This window comes from Anopheles stephensi, unplaced genomic scaffold (genome assembly GCF_013141755.1).
Source record: "Anopheles stephensi strain Indian unplaced genomic scaffold, UCI_ANSTEP_V1.0 ucontig421, whole genome shotgun sequence".
Lineage (NCBI taxonomy): Eukaryota > Metazoa > Arthropoda > Insecta > Diptera > Culicidae > Anopheles > Anopheles stephensi.
Genome location: NW_023405371.1, coordinates 202,501 through 222,500, shown reverse-complemented (window position 1 = coordinate 222,500; position 20,000 = coordinate 202,501). Strand labels below are relative to the sequence as shown.

The window sequence follows — 20,000 nt, the reverse complement described above, 5'->3', positions numbered from 1 at the left end:
AGCGCTAGGTGATCGTAAAGATCTTTCTTTTTATATGAGTAGACTTTGGCTGAATAAGATGGGTAGTAGAAGCATCACTGAGTACTACACTCATACTAAAGAACTTATACAGAAGGTTAAAGTAATTGCCAAACAAAACGAAAAGTATAAACTCAGTTGGGAAGCCATCGATGCGTTTATTAACGAAACCAGCCTAGCAGCGTTCGTCACTGGTTTAAACGAACAATATTACGGGTACGTCCAGGCAGCCCAGCTTCTTGATTTGGAGAGCACTTATGCTTTTCTTTGTAAATTTGAATCTTTCCCTCCCGTAAACAAGTATAACCATCGCCAACATAACGAATATAATAACAACGGAAATACAAACAGAATGCAGAACAGTTATAAAAAACAAGGGAAAGGACCATACAATTCCGAAAATCCGCATTCATCCAAAACATTTCCTAATTCTCAAACACCAAGTGCAATGGATGCGGAAACAACTAAAACGAGATTAACAGTGAACAGGAATGAGTTTAATAACAATGAAGCATTTCATTACCAACAACACGATGAGGACGAGAATCAAACATTTTTGGTAAATTTTTGGAAGGCAACTACAACACATCCTCCAAATTAGATTATCTTCCTTACATTGTGTGTGTGAATAGCATGTCCAAAAAAGAGTTGAAATTGTTGATCGATACAGGTTCAAACAAAAATCTGATAAAAAAAGGAATCATTCCATCCGTTGAATTGTGCGAAGCAACAACAATAAAAAATATTGGGGGTGATTATTGTAGCAACACAAAAGGGACAATTAATTTGCTAGGACATGGGTTACCAAGCCAAATGTACTACGAAATAAATTTTCACAATTTTTTTGATGGTATCTTAGGTTCAGAGTATTTGGCAAAGAATTGTGCAGTTATAGATTATGGTACGGAAACACTCACAATTAATGCAGTTTCACTCCCTTTTAGGAAATACTTTCCAACACAAAAAATGTTTCATCATACAATTACTATAAACACGTTAACAAATGGCGATTGGTTTGTACCAAGCTACCAAACACTTTGTAAAAACGCTATAATTCAACCAGGACTGTACCATGCAAAAGACTACCAATCAACTGTACTTATCATTAGCCCTTGTAGTACATTGTCACTGAACGAGAAGGTATTCGGTGTAACTGTAAACAATTTCGAAACGATAACCCCGATTCCATTAAAAAACAGTGAAAAACTTGATGAGCAAATGATTCTTAAACTCATTCAAACAGAACATCTTTCACAATTAGAAAAAGACCATCTTGTAAAAGCAATAATCGACAATCAACAAGTCCTCTTAAAAGAAAACGAAAAGTTATCTTCCACCGCTATTATAAAACACAAAATAATTACAAAGGATAATGAGCCCACCTATACAAAGTCCTATAGGTTTCCGAACCACTATAAAAAAGATGTTGAGACCCAAATTAAAGAAATGCTTGAAGATGGCATTATTAAACACTCCAAAAGCCCATACTCCTCCCCAATTTGGGTAGTACCCAAAAAAATAGATTCTTCGGGCAAAAGGAAGGTGAGGGTGGTGATCGATTATCGTAAGTGTTGAATTTGGATAATTAGTATAATTAATTAATTTGCATGAAAATATTTTGAATTGTTATTGCATGAAAAATAAACAACACTTGACAACACTACGAGCAGAGAGTATAAACCAGACGCCAATGTAAGAAAAGTGAACTAGAGTAATTGAATTATGTACAAATCTGACGGTTGAATAAACATTACAAAAGCAACTTCCAAACGCATAACACATATTCAATTATCCGCTCCAGTTTTAGAAATTCCCAAATATCACAAGTTTCCTCCCTTCACGACCGGTGTAATTTATACATTTGGTCCTTCGAACCGGATCGGTGAAAGGAAGCATTACGTGCAGTGAAACTTGCAGCAGGACACTACGTGTTCACAGATTTGGGAATAAACGGCACTACGTACCGTTTATGTACAGTGGTGATTCAAAGTGTGATATTTCTCCGTTTAAACCCGTTGTGTTTATCATAACCTTTGGTTGCCCCGCTATCACGGGCAAAGGAGACGTTTGTGAAGTGTTCGTGAAGATTACATCGTGTCACGAACAAGGAACAGAAAAGCGAGTGTGCAGTTCGATCGGAACGCGTAAGAAAACCGACGCCACCCACGCCATTTCAAATTTGGCACCCATAACTGCAACGACACCCATTGCGTTTTCAAATTTGCGCCATTCGAAATTTGGTTTTGCGTACAAGTTGCATCCAAGTTACAGTGAGATTATCCTACGCGCCAAAAATTCAAAGAGAAAATGGCGAAACAATTAAAAACGTTTCTACTGAAAAAACGCCAAGCTGCCGAGCTAATTAAAACCGTGGAACAGTTCACCAGTGAATATACCGATGATAGAGTGAGTGAAGTATCAGTGTGTCTAGACCAGCTGGAAAGGTATTACGAAGATTTTCTCCAGGCAAGCGCGAAAGTTTCGGAGCTAGATGAGGATGGGGCGGAAACGTATGTGGCGGAACGTTGCGAAATGGACACGCGTTACCGACGCGTGAAGGGTTTCCTTCTACGAAGGCAACCCTCGAACCCGGGTGTGAGTGATTCGGTGTTGATCGCGAATTCAACGATGAATACTACGGGACGATCGAGTGCTGTGAATGTGCGTCTGCCGAAAATCGAATTACCTACGTTTGATGGTGATTCTACCAAGTGGCTTACTTTCCGGGACCGATTTGTAGCTATGATTGATTCTTCCGCGGACATTCCTAACATCATGAAGCTGCAATATCTGCTGTCGTCGTTAAAGGGTGATGCTGGATTGCTCTTCGAGCATACCACCTTAACAGCAGATAATTACGACGTGACGTGGACTGCCTTGCTGAAGCGTTACGACAACCCGCGTACGCTTGTTCGCGAGTACTACCGGAAGATTCATCACCTACCGACAGTGAGCCGTGAAAGGGTGGATGAATTGGCGCAGCTCGTGGATGAATTCACGCGGCACGTGAACGGGCTGAAGAAACTCGACGAGCCCGTTGAGTACTGGGATACGCCGCTCGCCAACCTCTTGTTGATGAAACTGGACACGGCGACCATCTTGGCTTGGGAAAACCATTCAGCACAGCACACGAAAGATAAGTACAAGGAGTTAGTAGATTTCCTTCATAGTCGTGTCCGAATCCTTAAGTCAACGCGTGAGTTTTCCCATACTGAACTAAATACGAGAATGGTGGCCGGTAGCAAAAAAATATACGAACATAGACCAAGGTTGGTGGGTAACACAGCGACGGCAGGAAGAGCAATACCGCATATGTCAGCGCCACAGCCACCACAACCACCGTGCATTTTTGGTTGCACGGAGGCTCACCATTTGCGGGTTTGTCCGGAATTCGCAAATAAGGACGTACCTCAACGGCGGGAAATCGCAACACGAGAACGGCTGTGTTGGAATTGCCTGAATCGTCATCACCAAGTGAGGGATTGCCGCTCGTCGTACCGGTGCACTACGTGCAAGGCACGACACCATTCACTACTACATGTGAATTCAGCGGTGACCATGGCTGCGCAATCCGATGAGGAAATGGTTCTTCTGGAAACGGTCCTTCTCCAGCTCGTGGATGATCACGGCAACACGTATGATGCGCGGGCACTTCTCGATTCGGGATCGATGTGCAATTTCGTTTCCGAAACCATGGCGCAGCGATTGCTAACACCGTTGTCAAAGGTAGACGTTGCCATATCTGGTATAGGGCAACAGATGCAGCACGTCAAGGGTTCCATTACAGCGGCCGTTCAATCGAAAGGGGCTGACTTCTCTACAACAATGGAATTTCTTGTACTAAAGTCTCCGTCGGCAGATCTTCCAACCACACCGATAAACGTAGAGTCGTGGTTCCTCCCGAATATAAAATTGGCTGATCCTACTTTCCACGTCCCCGGAAAGGTAGATGTGGTTATTGGCGGTGATACATTTTGGGAACTACACACTGGAAGGAAGCGGTCACTGGGCGAAGGAAAACCATGGTTGTTGGAGACACCGTTTGGATGGGCGATCTCTGGGAATACTTCCCGTTGTTCTGGGCCCAATTTGCGGTTTTGTCACCTGGCAACCAATGAAGGTGACATTGCAGCTTCGCTACAACGGTTCTGGGAGGCTGAGAGCATTTTAGAAGGCCCTGCGTTGTCTTTGGAAGAAGACCTGTGTGAGAAGTATTATGCTTCCACGACTACGCGAAATGCTCAAGGTCGCTATGTCGTGTCGTTGCCGCGAAATGCCAAACCGGAGAAAGTCCTGGGTTTGTCAAGGGATATAGCAGATCGGCGTTTGTTGGGAGTTGAACGGCGGCTAAAGGCCAATCCTGTAATGGAAAAGGAGTATAAAAGGTTCATGGTAGAATACGAGCAGTTGGGACACATGGTGAAACTCACCGAACCTGTCGACGATAGTGAGCCGCACTGCTACATCCCTCATCATGCCGTGATTAAGGAGTCGAGTTCTTCAACCAAGGTTCGTGTTGTTTTCGATGCATCCTGCAAAACAACATCGGGCTACTCCTTGAACGACACTTTACTCATTGGCCCAACGGTACAAGATGATCTGCTCACAATCATCTTGCGATTCAGGAAGCATTCTGTCGCATTAGTGGCAGACGTGGAGAAGATGTACAGGCAGATCCTGCATTATGATAAAGATCGAAAACTGCTACGCATTCGATATCGGGAACGTTCAACCGAACCAATAGCAACGTATGAGCTACAAACGGTGACCTACGGTACCGCATCAGCTCCGTTCTTGGCCACTCGTACGTTGCAACAAATCGCGCATGACAACAAACAGGAGTACCCCAAAGCCGTAGACCCGGTTCTGCATGATTTTTATGTGGATGACTTGCTGACTGGTGCAGCAAGTGTTTCAGAAGCCATCGAGACACGTAAACAGATATCATCGATGTTGGAATCAGCGGGCTTCTCACTAAAGAAATGGGCGTCGAACATACCGGCTGCGCTTGATGGTGTTCCAAGCGCCGATTTGGCCATCAAATCAGTTCTAGACTGGCAAGAAGACCAAGCAGTCTCAACACTGGGCTTGGTTTGGGAACCATCCAACGATATGTTTCGGTTTCGGGTGGATTTGCCAACCCCTGCAGAAGAGCTGACACGATGCCTGGTGTTATCATACACGGCCAGAATCTTCGATCCTCTTGGTCTGTTGGGACCAACGGTGATACTCGCCAAGATGTTCCTGCAACGCCTATGGGGATTGAAGCACGAGGGGAAGACGCTGGACTGGAATCGTCCGCTACCAGCGGAGATTCAGGAAGAGTGGAGGAGGTTCCACTCAACGCTCTATGTGTTACGCGAACTGCGAGTACCTCGATTGGTGGCACATAGCAATCCGGAAAAGCTGCAGCTGCATCTCTTCGCGGATGCATCTCAAGGAGCCTATGGAGCATGTTGTTACGTACGCTCGGATTCGACACGGGGCTCTACGGTTAGATTGCTAGCGGCTAAGTCCAAGGTGGTGTCCCTCTCAAACACACATTCCATCGCCAGATTAGAACTGTGTGCAGCACGGCTAGCAGTACACCTGTTCCAGAAGGTGATTCGAGCACTCAACGTTTCATCGTCGACGGTTATCTGTTGGACAGATTCCATGACCGTCATGCATTGGCTCAAATCATCACCTCGTCGATGGAAGCCGTTCGTCGCCAACAGGGTGGCGCAAATACAAGAGGAGACCCGAATTTCATGCTGGCGTCATGTTCCTGGTAGCGATAACCCGGCGGATGATATATCGCGCGGGTTGAGGCCCGAAGAGTTACTGCAGTGCGAGCGATGGTGGCAGGGGCCACGTTGGTTGTCCTACGGACAGGAAGAGTGGCCGGTGGAACCAGTACTCGCGAAAGAGAACGAGACGGACATCGAGGAGCGGTTAGCGGTGTCCAAAATAGTCATCACCTCTACGACGTGTGACTTTAGCAACATACTTTTCGCACGTTATTCCTCGTACGGCAAGTTGCGAAGGGTTGTTGCTTATTGCTTGCGAATCCTCTCCAACCTCAGGGCGAGCAAGTCAACGTCGATCAACAGCGTCAAGCGGAATACGGACATGAAGACGCTATTGAGTTCCGTTCCACCGCTTACAGCGGCGGAGTTGCAGGATGCGGAACTGAGGTTGTGTCAACGGGCACAACATGATTCGTTTGCGGAGGAGATGGACGACCTGAAACGAGGAAAGCTGGTGAGCGGGAGGTCGAGACTAAAGTGGTTGTCTCCATACCTCGACCCAAAGGGTGTGTTACGCGTCGGTGGCCGGCTTGGTAACGCCAACATACCAGAGTCAACCAAACATCCGATTGTCCTCGCTGCATCACATCGGCTGTCGACACTACTGGTCGAGAACACTCATCATCAAAAGATGCACGCAGGGCCACAATTCATGTTAGCAACAATCCGGCAGAAGTTTTGGTTGATTGGGGGCCGAAACTTAGCAAAGAGCGTGTACCATCGATGCCACACATGCTTTCGGAACAAGCCAACGCTGGTGAAACAGGCGGTAGCTGATTTGCCTAAGTCACGAGTGACACCAACGCGACCGTTTGCCGTCAGCGGCGTCGACTATTGTGGGCCGTTTTTGTTAAAGTCGACCGTCCGCAACCGAAGCCCAACGAAGGCATACATCGCGATATTCGTATGTTTCGCGACAAGGGCAGTCCATATCGAGCTGGTGAGTGATCTCACATCGACTGCTTTCCTATCAGCACTACGTCGCTTTGTCGCGAGACGTGGTAAAGTAGCCGAATTGCATTCGGACAATGCAACGACGTTCAAGGGCGCGGCACACGAGTTGCATCGCATCTATAGGATGCTGAAAATCGATGAGGGTGATAGGAGAGCGATCTTTGATTGGTGCGCAGAGAACGAACTGGTATGGAAGTTTATCCCCCCGCGTGCGCCTCATTTTGGAGGACTTTGGGAAGCGGCAGTTAAGTCCGCTAAAAGGCATCTGTTAAAGACGATAGGAGTTAGAAGTGTGACGCAAGAAAATATGCTTACCCTTCTGGCACAAGTTGAGCTTTGTTTAAATTCGCGTCCATTGATACCAATATCAGATGAGCCAACAGATTTGGAAGCACTAACCCCGGGCCATTTCTTGATAGGGAGTAGCATGCAGCATGTACCACAAGTAGATCTTAGCAAGATTTCTCCGAACCGTTTGAAGGAGTACCAATTAGTGCAAAGGCAGATGCAAGAGATTTGGGCACGGTGGTACCCAGAATATCTACAGCAGCTACAGGCCAGGGCAAAGCACGCGAACAATACACCGGTGAAGCTAGAAGTGAACCAATTAGTGATCGTGAAAGAAGACAATACCCCACCTGCAGTTTGGCCAAAAGGGCGAATAACAGCTTTGCACCCAGGAAAAGACGGTGTAGTGAGAGTAGTAACTTTACGAGTGGGCACAGGAAAAGAAATTGTTCGAGCCGTCAGTAGAATCGCGTTACTACCCAATCCAATCGAACAGAGAGGTTAGAGCGGAAGAAGGATACACGTGCGAAATAGTAAACAACAGTTGTTGACATTTGGAGCGTCAAGTCAAGTTAAGTTTACACGTCGATCACATAGTTTCATGCATTTAAAAGAATTCTCTTTTGGTGGCCGGAATGTTGAATTTGGATAATTAGTATAATTAATTAATTTGCATGAAAATATTTTGAATTGTTATTGCATGAAAAATAAACAACACTTGACAACACTACGAGCAGAGAGTATAAACCAGACGCCAATGTAAGAAAAGTGAACTAGAGTAATTGAATTATGTACAAATCTGACGGTTGAATAAACATTACAAAAGCAACTTCCAAACGCATAACACATATTCAATTATCCGCTCCAGTTTTAGAAATTTCCCAAATATCACAAGTTTCCTCCCTTCACGACCGGTGTAATTTATACAGTAAGCTCAATGAGAAAACGGTAAACGATAGATATCCTATACCTCAAATAGAGGAGATCCTGGATAACTTAGGAAATTCGGTCTATTTCTCTACTCTGGACCTCAAGTCTGGATTTCACCAGATACAAATGGATCCAGAGTATCAAGAGAAAACGGCGTTTTCTACTGCTCAAGGTCATTTTGAGTTTACCAGAATGCCTTTCGGCTTGAAAAACGCTCCAGCCACCTTTCAACGCGTCATGAATCATATTCTATCCGGTTTAATTGGTACTGTTTGTTTCGTATATTTGGATGACATAATTGTCATTGGAAACAATTTAACATCACACATAAACAATCTTACTACCGTTCTGGAACGTTTATCAAGCTTCAATCTTAAAATTCAGCTGGAAAAATGTAAATTTCTTAAAAGAGAAACTGAATTTTTAGGGCACATAATAACCGCAGAAGGTGTAAAGCCTAATCCAGACTTAATCAAAAAAATAGTTGATTGGAAAATTCCAAAAAGTCAAAAAGAACTAAAACAATTCCTAGGATTGACTGGGTACTATCGAAAGTTTATACGAGATTACGCCGCAATATCAAAACCTTTAACGAAATGCCTAAAGAAAGACGCTAAGGTAGATAATGAAAATGAAAGTTACATAAAAGCATTTAAAGATTTGAAAACAATTATTTCATCAGATCAGGTACTAGCTTATCCTAATTTCGAACTGCCCTTCATTCTCACAACCGATGCAAGTAACCATGCGTTAGGTGCCGTCTTATCACAAATGCAGGAAAATAACGAAAGACCAATTGCATTTGGCAGTAGAACCTTAAATAAAACGGAAGTCAATTATTCGACAACGGAGAAAGAAGCTTTAGCCATTATATGGGCCGTGAGGAAATACAAACCATATTTGTATGGGAATAAATTCACCCTAATAACCGACCACAAGCCCTTAACGTTTATTAAAACTTCATTCAAAAATTCAAAGATTTTAAACTGGAGACTGGAGCTAGAAGACTTTGAATATGATGTAAAATACAAAGAAGGCAAAGGAAATGTAGTAGCTGACGCTTTAAGTCGAATACCTGAAGTAAATGTAAATGAAACAAAAAAGGCTTCACATAGTCGACCTGACACACGAAAAAACTTAATCGATAGCTGCTCTACTGTGCATTCTGCAGACGATTCTGACGACTATTTCGTTCATATAACGCAGAGGCCTATAAACTATTACAGAAATCAGTTAATACTTAAAATATCTGACAGGGATGATATCCAAAAGGAAACTCCATTTCCTCATTTTAACAGAACGACAGTTCTGAAAAAAAAGTTTGTAATCGATGATGTTGTTCGGCATATAGATAAAATTCATAATGGAAAGCAGACAGCGATTTTTGCACCAACAGAGTTGCAACAAGTGGTTCAAAACGCAATTAAAGACAATTTTTCGATCAGAGGACACTTCGTAATGACAACGAAAGCAGTAGAAGATGTACCCGATACAGACAGACAAAATTTCATAGTGTTAACAGAACACAACAGAGCTCATCGAGGAATAGCAGAAGTTGAGAACAAATTAAGACGCAACTATTTTTTTCCGGGCATGCAAAAAATTATAAAAAATTTCATTAACAGTTGTGAAATTTGTATGACAGAGAAATACGAACGAAGACCATACAAACTACAGATATCGCCACGACCAGTCACTTTCAAACCGATGGAGCGAGTACATATGGATATCTACATCATTAACAACTGTAGTTTCCTATCTATTGTAGATTCGTTTTCCAAACATCTCCAGATGCTTTTCATAAGACACAAAAATATGGCACAAGTTCAACAAAAACTTACGAAATACTTTGCGCTTTATGGAGTTCCTAAAGAAATAATAACCGACCATGAAACTACTTTTAGGTCAGTACAGCTACGGAATTATTTAGCATCATTAGGAGTTGCATTAAAATATGCGTCGTGTTCAGAAACAAATGGGCAGGTGGAGAAAACTCACAGTACCATAACAGAAATTTATAATTCTAACAAACATAAGTACACAGGATACGACACAAAATCTATGGTCAGAATATCAGTAGCACTATACAATGACTCAATTCATTCGGCAACAAAATTTACTCCAAACGAATTAACGTTTAACCAGTGTGACAAGAGAAATGAAATAGACATACTTCGAAATGCAAATGAACTATTTAGAGAAGCAAAACAAAATTTAGAAAAAGCTACAAAAAGACAAACGGCAAAGAACGATTCAAAAATGCCTCCTCCAAATCTAGAAGAAAATCAGGACGTTTTCATAATTCCTAATATACGTACTAAGACACAGGCGAGAGCATGTAAAGCAAAAGCATGCAAAATAGAAAATAGAACTTTCGAAAATGTCAGGGGAATTAAACGACATAAAGGAAAAATTAAAAGAATTAAAATGAATTATAAATGAAATACTTAGCATGTTAGTTTAGGATTTTCTTTCAAATTTTAGGCCCCTAAAATTTTGAAACGAATACTTTAGGGTTTGCCTTAGTAACGGACACCTTTCCTTAATAATTTTTAATGATAATTAATGGTACAGGTATTTGCCTAGGTAGGAAATAGATAGATATAAGATTAATTATTATAACGTTTTCGAAAAAATAAGTATTCCTCATAAAACCAATACGTATAACGAGCCGAGGACGCCTCATCTCTACCCCGCGGAGGAATTACGTGTGTGTAACCCTGCACTGCTACAACGCACACCACATAGATTGCTGTTGTCCTTCGTCTCATTCGAGCCTTAGCATTGGAATAAAGAGGATCTAAATCGCACTCCGCTTGACTCACATATTATATATATATATATATGTATATATATATATATATATATATATATATATATATATATATATATATATATATATATATATATATATATATATATATATATATATATATATATATATATATATATATATATATATATATATATATATATATATATATATATATATATATATATATATATATGTATATATATAGATATATTCATATGTATGTATATATATAATCAAAAATATACAAACATAAAAATATCAATATGTATATAAAAATATCCATATATATATAGGAACATATCCGGAGGAAGGTTTTTGAAATCGGCAAATCCGCATCAGGTGTCAGAAAAATTTTGTTTTCGATTTTGGAAAATAATAAAATCCTGGTTTCCACAGGCTTGCTGTCTGACCACACATACATACACACACGCACACAAACACACACACACACACACACACACACACACACACACACACACACACACACACACACACACACACACACACACACACACACACACACACACACACACACACACACACACACACACACACACACACACACACACACACACACACACACACACACACACACACATACATATATACACACACACAAACAAACACACACACACACACACACACACACACACGCACCCGCCGGAGGATGGTTTTAGACATCGGCAAATCCGCATTAGGTGTCAGGAAAATTGAGATTTCGATTTTCGAAAATAAGAACAACCTTGATTCCACAGGCTGACTAGAATATATGTATATATTTGGATAAATATGTATGTTTATATATATACGTTTATATATATATGTTTACGTTTAGATGTTTTGTTTACGCTTAGACGTCACACCATACTTGACGAAAGCTAGTTTCGTCAAGTTTTTGATAAACGAAATATTTCAAGTATACAGTGAGTAAGGATGAGTGTCGCTCGCGTGGGGGGCACTCAGAAAGTTTATAAATAGGGCAGAAAACACAATTATAACTCTCTTCGAATTTGGAATCTGAACACGACGCTTGGTAAATATTGCAACACACATCGATCCGAAACTCCGCGAATTCTTCATGGTGCCGTGACCAGGATATATAGCTCGAATTTCTGGTGTTTTTTCGCGAGTTTGATCGACCCGTCGTTCACCGTTTTGTGTGTGGTTTGGATTTTCGTTTGGTTTGGATTTTCGTGCACCGTACAGCTGTTTTTGCCGCATCACGCATTACACTGCAGGTCACTCACTCACTCACACACACACACACGAGTGCACAATGCCCGTACCACCCGTCGTTTTGGCGTCCCGTCGGACAATTTTGTTGGCGTCCCTTACGCGGTACGAGAAGTTTTTGGATGATTTCGTTCACGCACGGGATCAAGTAGAGGTGGAGGTTCGTTTAAGGAAATTCGAAATATTATGCAAGGATCTGGAGAGTGTTCAACAAGGGTTGGAGGATTCCGCTTCCACGCTGGAAGAAACAACGCAGAATGCTGCATTACGAGAGAATTTCGAGGATAGATTGATTCACGTCCAATCTCAACTGCAGGCAAAACTAGCTTCTACCGCGCACCCGAGCACTGGATCGAACCCACTTAAGGGCATCAAGCTTCCCACCATCGCGCTGCCAGAATTCACAGGCGACTATATGCAATGGTTGACTTTCCGCGACACATTTGAGTGCTTGATTCATAACAACGCCGATCTACCAGCGATACAAAAGTTTCATTATTTGCGCGCCGCAGTGAAAGAAGAAGCGGCTCAGGTGATAGAATCAATCACCATAAGCGCAGCTAATTATGAGTTAGCCTGGAACACTTTGGCTGAGCGATACTCTAATGAGTATTTGCTGAAAAAACGCCATTTGCAAGCAATGTTTGCCATTCCGGCTGCTCAAAAGGAGAGCGTTACAACACTGCACCATCTTGTGGATGAATTTGAGAGGCACAAAAAGATATTGCAACACTTAGGAGAAGAAACGGACTCTTGGGGCAGTATACTTGAGCATCTACTATGCACTAAATTGCCAATTATAACATTGCGCGATTGGGAAGAGCACGCATCTAGCAACACAGATCCTAGTTACGACAATTTGATTACATTCCTGCACCGTCGTATGCGTGTATTGGAGACGTTGTTAGTAAACAACCATCATACGTCACAGGGTCATGAACTCAATCACTCACGGCGAATAACCTTTCCGCGTCAAACTAGTTTTGGTACCACGTCACATGAAACGCCAAATTGCATTTTATGCAATTCCTCGCATTCATTGCTAAAATGCCCACGATTTGAAGGAATGGAGCCTAAGGATCGCTATCGTTTCGCGATGACCGCGCGTTTATGCATAAATTGCTTACGCGAGAATCATATGGCTCGTGATTGTCCGTCGCACTACAAATGCCGGCATTGTAATTTGGGACACCACACAAAACTGCACTTCACACCGAATAGCCCTAGTTACAACGCTCCGCCACATCCCACACACAACACCGCTAACGATCACACGGCCACCGATAACACACAACGCACATTTGCAGCAGCACTACAGCAAGCACCCGAGCAGGTATTGCTCCAAACTGCTTTGGTGAATATCATTGATAATTTCGGAATTGCTCATCCTGCGCGCGCGCTGTTGGACAGCGCATCGCAGCCGAATCTAATTAGCGATCGACTCGCTAAACGGCTGAATTTGAAGAAGAGTAACGTACACGTTACCATTGTTGGAGCAGGACAATCTACGAAGACAGTACGGGAATCCGTACACGCCCAGATTGCCTCTCGAGTGACAGCGTTTACGATCAATACTGAGTTTTTGATGGTCGACAATTTGATAGCGAATCTTCCAACGCGCGATGTTTGCACCAAAAACTGGAAGATACCGCCTGGCATCAATTTAGCAGATCCGATGTTCTACAAATCTGCTCCCGTTGATATCATTCTCGGCGCTCGTCATTACCATGCATTCTTTGAGAATGCCACTCAGCTTCGTCCCGCACCTCATCAACCCGTCATGATTAATAGTGCTTTCGGTTGGGTAGTGACCGGTACCACAGCTGATCAGAATGTGTCATCTAAAACCCATCCTACCACTTCCTATTCAATCGTCTGCATGGCATCATTGGAAGAATCCCTACAACGATTTTGGCAACTAGAAAATTTAACGGTTAATGATGCATACTCACCCGATGAACGGCATTGCGAATCATTTTATAAAGCAACCACTGAACGTGACGACACAGGTAGATATATTGTCCGTCTACCAAAACAGCCCGACTTCGGAGAAAAACTCGGCCTGTCCAGAGCTCAAGCCATCCGTCGGTTTGAACTTCTTGAGCGAAGACTAGAACGCGATCCAGCACTTAGAGAAGCATACCAAGCATTCATGAAGGAGTACTTAGAACTGGGACACATGTCTCCTATAAGCACTGATACTACTGATGATACAGCTGCTTATTATTTACCGCATCATCCTGTTTTCAAAGCTTCAAGCACCACTACAAAGGTTAGAGTAGTTTTCGATGGTTCGGCAAAAACGTCGACTGGTTATTCGCTGAATGAAACGTTGCGGGTTGGACCCATAGTTCAGGATGAACTAATAGACATCGTTCTACGTTTTTGCACATTTAAAATCGCTGTTGTTGCTGATATAGCAAAAATGTATCGGCAAATCGTCCTGCACCCTGATGATCGACGTTTAGTTCGCATCTTTTTTCGATTCTCACCGGAATCGCCTATGGAATTGTACGAGCTGAATACCGTGACATACGGTTTGTCTCCATCATCGTTCTTGGCCACTCGTACTCTGTTGCAGCTTGCGGAAGATGAAGGTGCAGCTTATCCACTTGCCACACCTGCGCTTAAGCACAATTTCTACGTTGACGACTTCATTGGTGGAGCAAACAGCGTGGATGAAGCTCGGAGCCTTCGGCAGTAACTATCGGATCTGCTCTCCAAGGGCGGGTTCGAACTCCGAAAGTGGACTTCAAATTGTTTGGAAGTGCTCTCCGGTTTACCAGCGGAGCATATCGGTACACAATCCTCGCTGCAGTTTGTGCCAAACGAGAAGGTAAAGGCTCTTGGCATCATATGGAAACCCGAACTCGACGTGTTGTGTTTCGAATCACCAGCTGCAGTCGATACAACCACCATCACCATGAGATCAATATTATCGAATATTGCCCGAATGTTCGATCCCCTTGGATTGATCGCTCCGGTCATTATACGTGCGAAGCTGCTCATGCAGGAATTGTGGCTGCAGAAGATCGGATGGGACGATCCGGTTCCCGTTCACATCTATAACAAATGGAAGGCTGTTAATGATGATTGGAAAGATTTGGCTGACTTCAAACGTGATAGGTATGTGCTCTTACCAAACTCCAAAATACAATTCCATACATTTGCAGACGCGTCAGAGGTAGCGTATGGCGCCTGTATTTACGCACGTTGTGAAGACCAGCAGGGGCACGTTCGAGTTAGTTTGCTCGCATCAAAATCTCGAGTGGCCCCACTGAAACGCGTCACGCTGCCAAGACTGGAACTGTGCGCAGCCGTGTTAGGAGCTCATCTGCATCATCGTGTTCGACAAGCAATGCAAATCGAAGTCACCGATTCGTTCTTCTGGTCGGATTCCACGGTCACGCTAAACTGGATTGCGTCACCACCCAACACCTGGAAAACCTTTGTGGCTAATCGTGTTGCTGAGATCCAGAACTATTCACATCCTCGTCAGTGGAAACACATTCCCGGCTCAACAAATCCCGCCGACCTGGTATCTCGTGGGATGTCAGCAGTGGACATGCTGAAAAGTTCGATATGGAGTTGCGGTCCCGAGTGGTTGAGGTTACCTGCTTCTGATTGGCCGATTTCGAATCCATTGCTGGCGGCCGAAGCTGATATTGAAATTCGTCAGGTGAGTGCTGTAGTCGCAAATGTACAGACCACTCACCCTTGGTTCGATTTGTGGTCGTCATACACCAAATTGTTACATGTAATCGCATATTGCACACGATTCATACACAATACCAAACACAAGACACGCACACAACAATCGTCACCAGTTACTACATCCGCGATCACACCTAAGTTCCTGGAAGCAGCTAAACTCGCATTATGCAAGCTGACGCAACAAGACGACTTTTCATCGGAGATCCGGCTGCTGAAAAAAGGAGAAACTGTAGGGCGGCGCTCACCTCTACGGCGCTTGAATCCATTCCTCGATGAGGAAGGAATAATGCGAGTGGGTGGCCGATTGAAGCTTGCACAGCTTCCCTACCAGTTCAAACACCCTATCCTACTTCCCAAGAAACATCCGTTTGCTCGTCTCATCGCATACCACTTTCATGAAAAGCTGATGCATGGCGGGGGAAGACTATTACTTTCCCAGATTCGAGAAGAATATTGGCCGCTCGACGGACGGAGATTAGTGAAAGGAGTAGTCCGTAATTGTTTTCGTTGCATACGACAGGATCCCGCCCTAGTGCAACAACAAACCGGCCAACTTCCGTATCAACGCATCACTCCGAGCCGGCCGTTTTCTATTACTGGAGTGGATTACGCCGGCCCATTTTATCTTAAGCCGACGTACAAGAGAGCTGCCGCTGCCAAATGTTATTTGTGTGTTTTCGTTTGTTTTGCAACCAAGGCGGTTCACCTGGAGCTGGTCAGCGATCTCACCACTGCAGGGTTCTTGGCCGCTTTACACCGCTTCACAGCCCGGCGCGGGCTACCGTCGGATATACACTCCGACAACGGGAAAAATTTCGAAGGTGCGTCACACGAGCTAAAAGAATTATTCGAGTTATTTCAGAGTGAGCAACAGCAAAACATCATCGCCACCAACTGCTCTGACATGGGGATTACCTGGCACTTTACTCCACCTAAGGCTCCACATTTCGGTGGATTGTGGGAGGCTGCGGTGAAGACAGCCAAACGACATCTCTACCGGCATCTGGGCAGCTCGAGGCTGTCTTACGAAGGGTACAGCACCGTTCTTCAGCAGATAGAAGCGGCGATGAACTCGCGTCCCTTGCTGCCGATGACGGATGACCCGAACGATTTGGCCGCGCTTACTCCTGCGCACTTCCTGATCGGTACTTCCATGTACGCCGTCCCCGTTCCCGACTACACGCGCCTGAAGACCTACACTTTGGATGAACTACAAACCTGGCAATTACTCGTGCAACGTTTCTGGAAGCATTGGACCACCGAGTATTTGCAGGAAATGCAGAAGGACAATAAGGTTGCGGTTCGATGCGAAATCGTTCCCGGCCGGCTGGTCATCCTTGTGGACGATTCCCTCCCCATCACCCGCTGGCCACTGGCGTGCATCATTGATGTACACCCTGGAGAGGATCAGCTTACTCGTGTAGTGAAACTGAAAACGGCAAAGGGATTAGTCACGCGTCCTGTTACGAAAATTTGCGTTTTACCTGTTGCGAAACCGTCCTGTTAGTACCGCGTGTTAGTTATTTTGTTATGACATTCTGTCATGGGGGGGAGTATGTTTACGTTTAGATGTTTTGTTTACGCTTGGGGGGCACTCAGAAAGTTTATAAATAGGGCAGAAAACACAATTATAACTCTCTTCGAATTTGGAATCTGAACACGACGCTTGGTAAATATTGCAACACACATCGATCCGAAACTCCGCGAATTCTTCAATATATATATATATATATATATATATATATATATATATATATATATATATATAGATATATTCATATGTATGTATATATATAATCAAAAATATACAAACATAAAAATATCAATATGTATATAAAAATATCCATATATATATAGGAACATAATAGGAGGAAGGTTTTTGAAATCGGCAAATCCGCATCAGGTGTCAGAAAAATTTTGTTTTCGATTTTGAAAAATAATAAAATCCTGGTTTCCACAGGCTTGCTGTCTGACCACACATACACACACACACACACACACACACACACACACACACACACACACACACACACACACACACACACAAACACACAAACAAACACACACACAAACACACCAGCCGGAGGATGGTTTTAGACATCGGCAAATCCGCATTATAATCAATAATATACATATATAAATATATCAATTTGTATATAAAAATATCCATATATATAAGAACATATCCGGAGGAAGGTTTTTGAAATCGGCAAATCCGCATCAGGTGTCAGAAAAATTTTGTTTTCGATTTTGGAAAATAATAAAATCCTGGTTTCCACAGGCTTGCTGTCCACACACACACACACATACACACACACACACACACACACACACACACACACACACGCACACACACACGCACCAGCCGGAAGATGGTTTTAGACATCGGCAAATCCGCATTAGGTGTCAGGAAAATTGAGATTTCGATTTTCGAAAATAAGAACAACCTTGATTCCACAGGCTGACTAGAATATATGTATAGATATGGATAAATATGTATATATATATATATATATATATATATATATATATATATATATATTTATATATTTATATTAATGTATATATATAATCAAAACTATACATATATAAATATATCAATATGTATTTAAAAATATCTATATATATATAAGAACAAATCCGGTGGCAGGTAATTTAAATCGGCAAATCCGCATCAGGTGTCAAAAAAATTTTATTTTCAATTTTGGAAAATAATAAAATCCTGGTTTCCACAGGCTTGCTGTCTGACCACACACACATACACACACATACACAGACACACACACACACATACATATATACACACACACAAACACACACACACACTCACACACACACACACAAGCGCAAACACACACGCACCAGCCGGAGGATGGTTTTAGACATCGGCAAATCCGCATTAGGTGTCAGGAAAATTGAGATTTCGATTTTCGAAAATAAGAACAACCTTGATTCCACAGGCTGACTAGAATATATGTATATATATGGATAAATATGTATATATATATATACGTTTATATATATATATATATATATATATATATATATATATATATATATATATATATATATATATGTATATATATATATATATATTTATTTATTTATTTATATGTATGTATATATATAATCAAAAATATACAAACATAAAAATATCCCAAGGAGTGGGAGGTTTTTTAAATGTCCTTGCTTGGTGGGAGCGCCTTGTTTGGGCCTCAAAGGCGCACTTGTTTATGAGTGAAACAAGTTTTTCGTACTCCTTGACAGGAGACAAATCTTCCAAGTCAAGTGAAAGCGAAGCGGCTATTAATTCGCCGTATCTCGTCCAGTCGATGTTCCTCGTTAAGTCACATTTAACGGGGATTCCTTCTACTGGACATCCTCCCTTGATGTAGGAAATTTCTATCGGCAAGTGGTCACTGCCGATAGGGTCCTGGATCACCTTCCAACCAAAATTCAGGGCCATTGCTGATGGACTTAGAGACAGGTCCAGTGCACTCGCCCTACTTAGAGGTGTCTGCATCCTAGTTGCCTCTCCTGAGTTTAGAATCGAAAAACCAAATCTGTCGCAGAAATCTCGGATGATAGGAGTGCGAATGTCATCCTTATCGCACCCCCAGTCGATTCCATGGGAGTTAAAGTCTCCCATGATCAAAAGCGGTCCAGGCAAGACCGCTGCTAAATTTCCAAGATCCTCTGTGAACTTTTCAATTTTTTCCTTTTCATTATTGGCTATCGGGGGGATATAAATGGATGCAATTGTCACGTGAAGAACGCCCAGTTTTGCCTTAACTGCGACAGTTTCTATCATTTCTTGTCTAGGGGTGGGTATTCTGGTGAAAGTGTGACTCTTTCGAACACCAATCAGTACCCCTCCACCCCTAGTAACGCGATCTTCACGGATTATATTATATCCCGGGAAGGTTAATTTAATTTCATCCGATAGCCAAGTTTCACAGAGGGCAAACACATCGCAGTTGTGTTCGCCCACTAATGCTTTAAAAGAGTTTAGCTTGCCAAGCAAACTCCTACAGTTCCACTGTATGACAGTAGCTGTAGGAGCCATTAATCATCCAAACGGACCATCATACTTAAGCATGGCCATTGAGACAGCCACTGTTTGATCATCCCCTTCAGGAAAGGAAGGGCCCAAGTTGCGATCATGTGCAGATGCTGCGGGAGGTTGAGGGTCAAAAGAAGGGACTCAAGGATCTCGGACAGGGACGGGGTGGGAGTTCTCGGGAAGCTCATGGGCTCCG

At 42.9% G+C, this 20,000-nt stretch overlaps 1 protein-coding gene across 1 annotated transcript; it reads left to right on the top strand.

The window, feature by feature from the left end:
* The first annotated feature begins 2,325 nt into the window (after nucleotides 1–2,325).
* LOC118516961 lies at nucleotides 2,326–15,246 on the top strand. Its single transcript, XM_036062789.1, has 5 exons — nucleotides 2,326–2,967; nucleotides 3,040–3,214; nucleotides 4,265–7,549; nucleotides 14,925–15,153; nucleotides 15,201–15,246. Exons 1-5 carry the CDS (start codon nucleotides 2,326–2,328, stop codon nucleotides 15,244–15,246), a joined length of 4,377 nt encoding a protein of 1,458 aa, XP_035918682.1.
* Nucleotides 15,247–20,000: the final 4,754 nt, after the last annotated feature.

What these genes read in the sequence shown, in the direction of transcription:
- LOC118516961 (XM_036062789.1), top strand. Translation starts at nt 2,326, where the DNA reads ATGGCGAAACAATTAAAAACGTTTCTACTGAAAAAACGCCAAGCTGCC. An exon ending in AGATTCATCACCTACCGACA is followed by an intron (nt 2,968 to 3,039) that starts GTGAGCCGTGAA and finishes AACGGGCTGAAG; the next exon opens with AAACTCGACGAGCCCGTTGA. An exon ending in CAATCCAATCGAACAGAGAG is followed by an intron (nt 7,550 to 14,924) that starts GTTAGAGCGGAA and finishes TCGAATCACCAG; the next exon opens with CTGCAGTCGATACAACCACC.